The sequence below is a fragment of the Sorex fumeus genome, unplaced genomic scaffold, assembly GCF_029834395.1.
Source record: "Sorex fumeus unplaced genomic scaffold, SorFum_2.1 ptg000109l, whole genome shotgun sequence".
In the NCBI taxonomy this organism is placed as follows: domain Eukaryota; kingdom Metazoa; phylum Chordata; class Mammalia; order Eulipotyphla; family Soricidae; genus Sorex; species Sorex fumeus.
Genome location: NW_026606166.1, coordinates 3,504,626 through 3,517,270, shown reverse-complemented (window position 1 = coordinate 3,517,270; position 12,645 = coordinate 3,504,626). Strand labels below are relative to the sequence as shown.

The 12,645-nt window shown below is 46.5% G+C and overlaps 1 protein-coding gene across 1 annotated transcript; it reads left to right on the top strand.

Annotated features, from left to right (window-relative positions):
* Window positions 1-954, top strand: LOC130042738 (olfactory receptor 6N2). The gene has a single exon (XM_056134932.1). The coding sequence runs from the start codon at window positions 1-3 to the stop codon at window positions 952-954; it is 954 nt and encodes a 317-aa protein (XP_055990907.1).
* The last annotated feature ends 11,691 nt before the right edge of the window (window positions 955-12,645 follow it).

The window sequence follows — 12,645 nt, the reverse complement described above, 5'->3', positions numbered from 1 at the left end:
ATGGAGCAGAGCAACAGCTCCAGCCTGGTGGAGTTTGTGCTGCTCGGCTTCCCCCAGGTGGGTCACGTCAAAGGCTGGCTCTTCCTCCTGCTGCTGCTGGCCTACCTGTTCACCATTTGTGGCAACCTGCTCATCTTTCTGGTCATCCGGCTGGATGCGGCGCTGCACACGCCTATGTACCACTTTGTCAGCGTTCTGTCCTTCCTGGAGCTTTGGTACACAGCCACCACCATCCCCAAGATGTTGGCCAACCTGCTTAGCGAGAAAAAAACCATTTCTTTTGCAGGCTGCCTCCTGCAGACCTACTTCTTCCACTCCCTCGGGGCCTCTGAGTGCTACCTACTCACTGCCATGGCCTACGACCGCTACCTGGCCATCTGCAGACCCCTGCACTACCCCTCCATCATGACGCCCATGCTCTGCTTCAAGATGGCAGCCAGCTGCTGGACATGTGGCTTCCTTTGTCCCATCTCTGAGGTCATCCTGGTGTCCCAGCTTCCCTTCTGTGGTGACAACCAGATCCCGCACATCTTCTGTGACTTCCCCCCCTTGCTAAGCCTGGCTTGCAAGGACACATCAATCAACGTGCTGGTTGATTTTGCCATCAACGCCTTCATCATCCTCATCACCTTCCTCTTCATCATGTGTTCCTATGGAAGGATCATTGGGGCAGTCCTGAAGATACAGACAACTGCCGGGCGGAAGAAGGCCTTCTCCACCTGTGCCTCCCACCTCATCGTGGTGCTCATCTTCTTCGGGAGCATCATCTTCATGTACGTGCGGCTGAGGAAGAGCTACTCACTGACCTTGGACCGGACCCTTGCTGTCGTCTACTCTGTCCTCACCCCTCTGGCCAACCCTATCATCTACAGCCTCCGAAACAAAGAGCTAATCAAGGCCATTAGGAGGACCATCTTCCGCCAGGGGGACAAATTGAGCCCCTCTCATCACTGACCTCCTGGAAGCCCTTTGTGCACCCAGTGTCAGGCTCACAGTAGTCCCCAAGGCTGCCCTACCTGGGAAACACCTGCCCCCACTGCCTGCCCCTGTGGCCCATTGCCCCCATGCCATGGACCTGACTCCTCTCCTTCTCACCCCGCACCTCTCTCAAGACCCGGTGCTCTTCATTGCTCCCATGTGAATGCAGGCAGTTCTGACATAATAAACAGCTTATTTTGGTCCTAGGCTATCATGATTTCCCAGCTGTGTCCTCATCTTTCTGATAAGCATGTGCCATTTTCCTTTGTCCTGTAGCATCATAGGGTGACTCTAGTGCCACCCCCCACCCCGCCGCCCAGGATCCCCAGCTTCAGAATGTCACCAGGTCTGAACACTTCCATGTCAGGCCAGCGCTCAAGCACCAACTATCACTTGATGACCTGATGTTCCCAACTAGAGGTGGGAGAACTGCCTTAAAAACCAGGAGCGGGAGAGGTAGGATGGGTTTGAGGCACTTGCCTCGTATACAGCTGACACATGCTTTGACCTCCTGCACCACAAGGGCCCCTGAGCTCTGAGGTGTTGCCCTGATCAACACTGGGTATGGTTTAACTCTCTACAAATGATATGTTTTTTAAAAATTGTAAATAAAAAGTTCAGCTAGTTATTACTAGTTAAACAATGAAATTTTCAAAGAGGTAGAAATTCAGTTATGTTAAGATAGCACTTTTTATAATAAAGATTAAAAATGCAGAATTTGAAATTATTTAGTATGTGAAATAAATTGGTAATAATTAAGGAAAATTATTTCATGTTTAATAAGCAATGTTAAAAAAAGGCACAAAGTCAAGAAAGTAAGAATATAAACCAGGTTTAGGCTTAGGTTTAGTTGTTTAAGTTCAGATTTTTCTTTTCTTTTTAAAAATGAATACATGGGTCCAGAGAGATAGTAAAAATTTAATTTTATTTTTATAAAGTTCTTCACAATAATTCATTACATTTAGTATTCAAACACCAATCCCACCACCATTACACATTGCCATCACCATAAGAGGAAAGTGTGTGAAGATTGTTGTATTTAATCCTGGAGCCATTTAAGCCCTTGCATAAGAGATTACAAACATGTATCTTAAGCCCAAACAAATGTATACTACTCTTGGTACATCAGCGGTATAGAGTCTGAGAGGTTGTGGATCTGCATTTGCTCCAGGAATTCTGAAATTTAGAATATGGTTATAAAGCAGATTCACTCATGGGTAAAGCCTGTGTTGCTCTCTTCTGGGAGCTTTATATCAGCGTCTCTGGATCTTGGTCACTGATGAGATTATATGGCACCAAGGGCAGTTTGTGGATGTGACTGCCAAGCTACTGGTAAACTAGGGAGATGGGAGGAGGAGGCCCCGTCCTGCTTCGAGCGAGCTTGGAGATTGCAGTCACGGGTTCCACATACCTGGGTTTTTCTGCAGGTTCCTTTGTGGGTGAGCTCGTCCAAGCCTGTGGAGTGTGGCCATGAGCATGGCGGTAGTTGGGTCCTGGAGATTTTTGGCTGCTGGGGTTCAGCTGGTGGGGAGGAGGGAAACTCAACTCACCCTTCTCTGAGTTGCCCCAGTGAGGAAAGCCTGACTTGGGGTAAGGACATTCTATGCTGTTCTTTTCTAGGAACTTTAAGGTATTTGCTTTGCACACAGATGACCCTGATTCAAGCCCTGGCACCACATAAGTAGCTACTCTGAGCCACAGCTGAAGTTATCCCTGAGCATAGAGCAAGGAGTAAGCCCTGAGTGTTGGAATATTGCTCTAAATATTTTAGGCCTAACATTGGTTTGTCCTTTTTCCCTTGCCATAGAGAACTTAGGTTTATTGAGTCACACTCATCACAGTGCCCCCGAGTCATTCTTATTCCTTTGTTTATCTGTAACCACTTCTCTATGCTGTCTTCCCCAACCAGTTAATCAGCTTTTTCCTCTAATCAGATTCTGTTAATTTGTAAGGTCAGATCCTTCTAGGACACTGAACTTGTATTTTAAGTTAATATTGCTTTTCTCCTCTCCTTATGTCTTTTGAATAGTTTACTTTAAAGCAATATCCTTTTTGTGTAGAAACAGAAAGACAATTAATATTATGCTTTTCTAACTTGGGATTTAATTGGCTTCGAATATTATTCACTCTGGGGCATCTGCTTCCTCGACTTAAGCCTCCGTTGCCCTTACTTCCTAAAACCCCCAAAGCAGGGTCCTGATGAAGGACTGAATGGAACCAGGGCAAGCTGTGAGCTACCCTGGCATTGAAAGGGGCCAGGCCAAAGCACCACGATACTTAAGTTGAGAGCATGGTCATGGATAACTGCTGTCATGATCCAAAAGTAACGATGATACTAGGACCCTGCTAGGGTTAAGAAAGACTAATCTGCCTGAGCACTGTAATCTGAGATCAAGATGACCCCAGGAGAGCAATTCTATAAGCTTAATGTATCTCTTACTGTATCCATACAAGATGATTAATATCATGAATGTTTATATGTTTGTTGGACTGAGGAGAGGAGAAACACACCCTAGTTGGAATTTCAGTCTTGGTAGAGTCATCTTGCCAGATGAGAATCTGTCCTAGAAGAAGCATCCCCTGAGGGAAAGACTTTACCCCTATTGATTGTGATCACACCTATATGTAAGCCCCAACCTCTCATGCTTTAACTGGGCTGTAAGAGGGGGTTAGGGAATTCAGAGCAGAAGGAGAAAGAGATCCAGAGCAAGAAGAATGAAGTGAGATCAAGAAGGAGAATGAAGTAGCATGGGGGAGGGAGAAGCATAGGGAGAATGAGAAGTGAATGGAGATGGGATTGGAATAAACGGCAATTGAGACCAACTTGGCCCTCGTTCCTTCCTTCGCCTGTCCATCGCCATCCACCTTCCCGGGGTGGGGGGAGTGGCCAGAGACTACCGAACGTGGGTGGCGGGAGAGATAGAGCACCGCTGCCCCTTTTGTGATTACATACCTGAGCACTGCCAGGTGTGACCCCTATGCAGACAATAAAAACAAAAACTTTAGTAAGCAAAGAAAATTTACTTTTTCAGCATAGTATTGTTCATTTTCAAATTCAGTCTATTTTTATTAAAGAACTGTTATTTACAAAGTTAGTGATAGTTGAGTTTTTAGTAATATTTCAACAACATTCCTATCACCAGTGTCAACTTCCCTCAACCAGTGTTTCATTCCCACCCCAGTCCCCTCCCCAACTTTGCCTGTCAAGTTGACAAGCTATACAACTCACTGGTATAACTGAGGCTCTGATGCCTGTTCGCCTATTAGTTCTCATTATCTTCTTCTACCCTTGATTTCTTTCCTTCTCTGTCCTCCTCTCTAAACACTGGGGTCAGGGTGATCTAGACATTTCCCTTTTACTACAATACATTTCCTCATCCAGTATTTTATATACCATGGATAAGTGAGATCATCCTGTGTGTAATCACTTAATCACTTAACTTCCCGTTAGTTGTCGATTTGCTCGAGCGGGCGCCAGTAACGTCTCCATTTGTCCCTGTCCCGTGCTAGTGTAGCCCAATGGCATCTGTTCGCTCCGGGAACATGAAGGGCCTCAAACTGATCGTTCATGATCTTGACGAAGAAGTCTGACCATCTGGTAGGTGGGCAGCCACGCGGTCTCTTGACATCCCGTGGAATCCAATCAGTAACAGCTCTAGTCCAATGGTCGTCTTTAAATATCATTACGTGACCAGCCCATCTGATTTTCGACACCTTGGCAAATGAGACAGCGTCCCTGATCCTTGATCGTCGGGTGTCAGGTCATTTGTCATGTTGATCTCTCGACCTAGGTACACATAGCTGTTGCATTCGGAGATGGTCGTTCCATTGAGAGCGAATGGGGCGTCAGGAACGAGGCTGTTTCTCATAAACATTGTCTTTGTAAGATTCAGCTGTAGTCCTACCTTTCCACACTCACGGTCAAAGTCGGCCAGCATTTGTGCCGCTTGGCTGATGTTTGGTGTTATTAAAACAATGTCATCAGCAAAGCGGAGGTGGTGTAGTTGCCGACCATCTATCTTCACTCCCATCCTTCCCATTCCAGTCGTCGCATGATGTTCTCGAGGGTGGCACTGAAGAGTTTCGGTGAAATGGTATCACCCTGCCGCACCCCTCTTTTGACATCAACTATCACTTCTTTGTAGACTGGTGAGATCCTGGTAGTGAATCCGCAATACAGCTCACGGAGGATCCTGATGTATTGGGCTTGAATGCCCTGATTGGCTAGGGCTTCAATGACCGCTTCTGTCTCAACAGAATCAAAGGCCTTCTTCCTGTGTGTAATGAAAAAAAAAATAGACATGAAAGGCCTCAGTGGTTTTCTCTCTCTCTCACCGCCTATATTCAGTGGTCGCAGGCCGCTTTCCCCAGCCTGGGGTGGCTGATGGTGATGGGTGGATGAAAGAGGAAACCAGGGCCAGGAAACTTCAGTTTATTCCAACCTCATCTCCATTTTCTTCTGATTCTCCTTCTGCTTCTCCTGATTCTCCCCTTGATCTTCCCCTTCCCTGATCCCCTTCATCCTCCTCTTGGATCCTGCTCCTTTCTGCTTCTGCCTCCCCAGCCCACACTTACAGCCTTAGCTAAATCCCAAAGCATGAGAGGTTGGGGTAATAATTACACATAGCTGTGGTCAGACAATCAACAGAGATAAAGTCCTTCCCTCAGGGGAAGCTTCTTCTAGGACATATTCTCATTCTGTAAGATGACCCACACAAGAGTGAAATTCCATCTAAGGGTGTGTTTCTCCTTTCCTTAGTCCAACAAACATACAAACATTTCTAATATTAGTCATTTTGTATGGACACAGTAAGAGATACGTTAAGCTTATAGGATGGCTCTGGGACATCTCACTATAGATCTCAGACTACAGTGCTCAGGCCAGATTAGTCTTTCCTAATCCTATCAGAGTCCCTGTCCAGTTGTCACTTTTTGGATCATGACAGAATTTGTTAATGATCAAGCTCTTAACTTATAGTCAAGAGTTGTGACTCTTTGGTCTGGCCCATTTCAATGCCAGGGTAGGCATTGAAATGCTCAGAGCTTGTCCTGGGTCCATTCAGTCCCTCACTGGGACCCTGCTTTTGGGGTGCTAGGAAGTAAAGATAGCTGAAGTTTAAGTCAAGAAAGCAGATTCCCAGGAGAGAATATTATTTGGAGTCAATTAACTCACAAGTTACAAAAGCATAATATTAACTGACTTCCTGTGTTTACACAAAAAGAACATTGCTTTAAAGGAAACTATGCAAAAGGACATAAGAGAAGGAGAAAAGCAACATTTCATTCACAGATATAAAATCATAGATTTCTGAGGAATCTGACCTTACAAGTTAACAGAGTCTGATTAGGGGGAAAAGGTGATAGACCAGTTGGGGAAGAGCACAGAGAAGAGTTTACAGATAAAGACAGGAATGGAAGTACCTCAGGAGCACTGTGATATACCTAAGCTCCCCGTGGCAAGGGAAACAGGACATACCAATGTTATCCTAAAATGTTTAGAGCTACATTCCAATAAACACAGAGAAATGGAGGTGCTTCAGGAGCATTGTGATGGGTATTACTCAGTAAACCTAAACTCCTTACAGCAGAGGAGAAAGCACAAACCAATGTTTGTGCTTACATGATGTTTTCCTACAATCCTGTGTTTTTCTTCTTTTGGCTTACTTCACTTATCACGGTATCTTCCATTTCCAACCATATTGCAGCAAATTGCATGATTTCATCATTCTTTACAGCTGCATAATATTCTACCATATATAACACATAATTCATAATTCAGGTATATATTTATAGTGTAACCAGCAATGTGATTAAGACAGAGAATAATTTTCCACTTTCCAAATTCCTCTAGGTCTTAACCCTGTAGCCAACTTCTACAGTTCCAGCCTTTGGTGACCTCTGACCCCTTCACCCAATCTGACCTCTCACCCATCTGCAATTCCCATGCTCATCTTTTCCAGAGGAAGGCAGAATGCAGGATGTGTACTGATTTGCAGTGGCACATGATCACCCAAGCAATGCCCAGTCACTGAGCACCAAGTCAGGACTGGGCCCAGAGCAGTTTTGGGTATGACCCCAAAACAAAAACAGCCAAAAAAAAAAAGCCCACGGAAAAACCCAAGCACTGACAAAATGGGAGAGCAGCTGGGTCAAGCAGTTCAGAAGCCAAAAGACCAGGTGTCTCCGTGGGAAAAACCATTTGGTAGTTTATTTTGAAGTTACAAGTCACTTTTGTCATATTATCAACAATTCCCCCCTACCCCCAGAATTTACCAAATGGCATCCACATTCATGCCCACACAGAACTTTGCAGGTGAATGTTTGCCACAGCCCTAGCTATAATCAAATCACAAATGAAAATTTATTAAAAAATTGTAGTTCGCATGTAGCCAAGTGTGTAAACACAAAAGCATGGCAGTGGTCTATCTCTCCTGCCTCCTGTGTTCAGTAGTATCAGGCCCTTTCCCCACTCCAGGGAGGTCGATGGTGATGGGCAGGCGAAGGAAGGAAATGAAGGCCAAGCTGGTTGGTCTTAGTTGCAGTTTATTCCACTCCTCTCTCCATTCACTCCTGTCTCTCCTCTGCCTCTCCCAGCCCACTCTTACAGTCTCATTTATATCCCAGGAATTTATGTCTTGGAGGGCCCATGTTCTTTCAGACCTAACACCCCCAGGTTCTCTCAAGCCTGTCTTCCCCAGATTCTCTACGCCTGTGTTCCCCATTCTCTCAGACCTGTCTCCCCAGAGAGAGCCCTGAAATCTCCTTTTATTGATCATGGTACCTCCAAAGGGAGCAGCGCAGTGATGTCATCAAAAGGAGTTACAGAAAGAACAATTGAGGCAGCAAAATGTATACTGTTTCTTTGCATCTGTAGGCCAGTAATTTTGGACTCCAGAAAGAAGATACAAAACTAAAACTGAAACCTTTCTTGGGCTACAAGCACTTGGATTTGCATCCCCAAAAATAGTCTGGCTAGAGCCTGGAATCTACATCCCCCAAATCAGGCCTGGCTAGCACCTGAGATCTGCATGTCAAAGATCAGCCAGGTTTCTGTGAGAAAACGGAAACTGCCTCTTACAATATACTGAAATTATTTACTGAAGGCAGTTTGAAGGGGAGAAATGTTCAGTCTCATCCAAGCTAGACAGGACACATGGGAAAGCCGCTTCTGGGACAGATTCTCATTTAGTAGATCAACCCATCCTAGAAAGGAGTCCCCTGGATGTCTTTCTCCTCTCCTTGTCCAACAAACATATAAGCATGCATAATATAAATCATTTTATATGGATACAGTAAGAAAGACCTTAAGCTTATAGAATTGCTCTCCTAGGGGCATCTCAATCTCAGACTACAGTGCTCAGGCCAGATAGTCTTTCCTATCCCTAGCAGGGTCCTAGTCTCATCGTTACTTTTTTCTTTTAATATTTATTTATTTGCTCGAGCGGGCCCAGTAACGTCTCCATTGGAGACTTTGTTGTTACTGTGTTTGGCATATGGAATACTCTCGGTAGCTTGCCGGGCTCTCCGAGAGGGGCGGAGGAATCGAACTCGGGTCGGCCATGTTGGCCGCTTGTAAGGCGAACGCCCTACCCGCTGTGCTATTGAATCACTGTGGGAAAAGTTACAAAGCTTTCAGGTTTAAGTCTCAGTTATGCAATAATCAAACACATTTCCCTTCACCAGTATTTATTTTTCACCACCAATAACCCCAGTATACCCCCTGCCACCCCTCCCAATGCCTGTGAGGCAGATGAATTCTACCTAACACTCTATCTACTTTGATTACATTCATTATTTCAACAAAAGATGCACCATTATTGTTTAGAGTTTACACCCAACAATCAGAAATGCTGAAAAGGCATTGTGAAATAATTTTTTTCTACAGTTAGTTATGAGAACCATATGATGTCACGAGGCTGCGATAGTGGCTGCATGAATTTGGATTTCTGATATATTACTTAGCCAGTGAGATACTCTCGGTAGCTTGCCGAGCTCTCTGAGAGGGGCGGAGGAATCGAACCTGGGCCAACCGGGTAGACTGCACAGCAGTAGGGCTTCTGCCTTGCATGCAGCCAGCCCTGCTGAGCCAGTTTCGATTCCTCCGCCCCTCTTGGAGAGCCTGGCAAGCTACCGAGAGTATCTCGCCCGCATGGCAAAGCCTGGCAAGCTATCCGTGACGTATTCAATATGCCAAACACAGTAACAACAAGTCTCAAAATGGAGACGTTACTGGGCCTGCTTGAGCAAATTTATGAACAATGGGAGGACAGTGTTTGTTTGTGTGTGTGTGTGTGTGTGTGTGTGTTTGTGTGTGTGTGATATTTTACTTATTAAACTTGGAGGTATTTCTGCCATGAGCCAGATAATCATGAGATTGGTATCTGTAGCTCTGGAGCCATAGCTGTGCTGGAGAGCCGCTCATGGGGGGCAACTCGTGACCTTGATAGGGCGTGAAGGACGAGCCAGGAACGCCCCCCTTCCCATGAGGTTTCAGTTGCCCCATCACTGCTGGCTCATACCTGGCTTTCCAAAAAAGTTCCGAGGAGGCCGCCATCTTGCTGCCCAGGGGGAAAAGGGCGGAAGGGAGCGATACCCCTTCCCTCCCGGGCAGGCATGGTACTGTGGATTAACGCATAGTCCATTCACTTTTCTGCTGCAAGTTGCCGGGCTCTGCATTAAGTCCTTGTGCTTCTGGAGCCATGGCCATGCTGGAGAGCCACTCGTGGTGGGCAACTCATGACCTTGATAGGGCGTGAAGGACAAGCCGGGAACACCCCCTTTCCCATGAGGTTTCAGTTGCCCTGTCACCGCTGGATCACCATTACTTTTGGATCATGACAGCATTTGTCTGTGATCAAACTTCTAACTTATAGTTAAGAATCGTGGCACTTTGGCCTGGCCCATCTTGATGCCAGGGTAGCACACAGCTTACCACTTGCCCTGGTTCCATCCAGTCCTTTGTCAAACCCTGCTTTTGGGGGCACTAGGAAGTGAGGGCAACTGAGGCTTAAGTCGAAAAAGCAGATGCCTGGGAATGAATAATATTCAAAGCCAATTAAATCCAAAATTACAAAGCATAATATTAACTGTCTTCCTGTATCTATACAAAAAGGACATTGCATTAAAGTAAACTTTTCAAAAGTCAAAAAAAAAGGAGAGGAGAAAGGCAATATTAACTTACAATACAAGTTCAGTGTCCTAGAAGGTTCTGACCTTACAAATTAATAGATTCTGATTAGGGGAAAAGCTGATTAGCTGGTTGAGGTAGAGGGAATAGAGAAGTGGTTACAGATAAACAAAGGAATGGAAGTGACTCGGGAGCACTGTGATGGGTGTAACCTGATAAACCTAAGCTCCTTGTGGCAAGGGACAAAGGACAAATCAATTGTTATCCTACAGCCAAGTACTTCCCACAAGAAGCAGCACAAAGCTTGCACCAGTGTGGGCCTCTCATATGACACACAAGGGAAGATCAGCAGGGAGGGCTCCCCCTGCCAGTGGCGAGTTCCCCAATAAATGTCCAGGAAAGGCCACTTTACATTTGTCCCAAACTGGCAGCTGAGATGAATCCTTTTGCCAAAGAGGCCAATACTGGGATGATGCATTCTGCTCCTTTTGGGGTCATTCAGTGAGGTCTGGGAATGGAAATGTGAGAAAGCCTGGTCAGTGTGAGAGTGGGAGACTAGCTGTATCTGCAGGCTCAGGGTCTAACCCACAATCGGAGGCCCTGGGGCCACTAAGCTTCACAAAAGCAGGACAGTTGCCCCCCCACCCCACCCTGCCATAGCGACACAGGTCATTGGGTGGGGAGAGGATTCTGATTCTGGCATCCCTGCAGGGCTGGGAGCAGTGTGCCATCCTGTGTGCTACTCTGAAGCGAGCAGACTGTGTGTGAACACTGGGAGATTGGTGGTGTGTGGGCTCAGCTTGTTCAGCCATCCTGTCATCACTTCCCACCAGGCCTAAGAACTGGTACTGGGATACTGTGCTTCCATCTGGCCACAGGGCAGGGAGCACCTGGAGCTCCCAGCCAATTAGTCTCAGCCCTGAGAGACCTTCCACCCCCTTGGGCTACAGCTGCTTCAGGATCGAGACCTTGGAGATACTTCAGCAGGCAGCTCCCTCCTGAGAGACCTTCCTTGCCCCTGTCTCCCTTCCTGACGTCTTCTCCCAGGCCAGGGGCCCCTGATTTGGTCAGGGGAGAGGCATGAGCCTGTGATTCACTCATTCACCTCCCCCAGGGTGCCCCAAGTCAACCCTGGAACCCCCAGAGAGCCAGTGGTTGCAGTAACTAAATGAGATGTGGTGGTGAACAGAGAGTTTCCTTCCAGCTCTGAAAAACTAGGCTGCAGAGGACCGCACCCTCAGCTCTGGGTAAGGAAAGGCCCCCGGGCGTTCCTCCCTCATGTGAGAGCATTCAGGAATAGGAGAGCAATATCCTGATGAGGGTCCAGCGACACACTATGGGGAACACCAGCCATAAAACTCTCAAATACCTTCTTGCTTCCAAATGCTCTCATAAGAGGGTTAAAATTATCGAAAGTAAACTATTTTCATTTCCCCTCTACATCCAGGGTTCTCTTGCAAACTGAAGACATAGGAAAAGATCTCTGTAATTGTTCTATTCCTAACTAGTCCCTGATTTAATGCCAACCCTAATTTATCTGGGTTCTGCATGGGAAGTGTGGTGTCTAGGCATGGAATGTGATGAGTTTGCTCTGAGTGATTTGGAATAAGAAGGAACGAGAATGAAGTGGTTGAAATACCCCAGTACCAACAGTAGTAGGGGGCTAGGGATTAAAGTCAGAGGATGTTGAAGGTGTCTGGATTTGCAGCAAGTTTTCATCCATTAGTCCCCACAGCCCTGATGCATTGGGGTGGCATGGTATGGAGACTCAGTATCTTAGTCCCTGCAGAATCTGGCAGGATGAAGAGAATAAGAAAAGACCAGGGCTTCCGAAGCAAGAAAGGTCAGCTCTTTGCCTGGCCAGGGGATAAGGGAGGGCTCTGTCAGGAGGCAGGTGGAGACTCAGGAGAGCATGTGTCTGTGGCCTGCACACAGGGTCATGTCTGATGGACACATGCATGGAAAGGTCCCTTCATGGACATAACAACCAAAAGGTGAGACTGAATGGGGTCACGGTTCTCCAAGTCTAGATACTTCTGATGGCGAAGAGCTGCCTTATGGGGCAGGGACTTTGGCCATAGTTCCAGGCAGAAGCAGGGGTTCGGTCACATGTTGGTAAGGAGTCTCATAGTTTTCATGCTTTGAGTAAAATGGGAAACGTGATGTCAATTTGTGTAGAGCCTCATTCATTTCAAACTGATATCCGGCCCTTACTGTGATGAGACCATTTTGAGTCTCTTTTATCTTTCTGAACCGGTGGGACTCTGATAGATCTAAGTATTCCCCCCAAATCCAGTGAAATCCAAAGCTAGGGTCACACTTGGTAGTGATAGTTCTGAAAGCTTCCTCCAACTCAGCCTCCAAGTCTTGCTGAGCTGGAAATAGATTTACACAGTGGTTCGAAAAGAGAAGAGGAAATAAAGAAAACATCCATGGAGGGGTGGCATTGGTGTGGTCTGCAGAGTTGAGGGGAGAGGGGTAGCTATGGCATGGTCTTCAGTGGAAACAGAGCTTGACTGGTCAGGGAAGCCCCAGTGCCC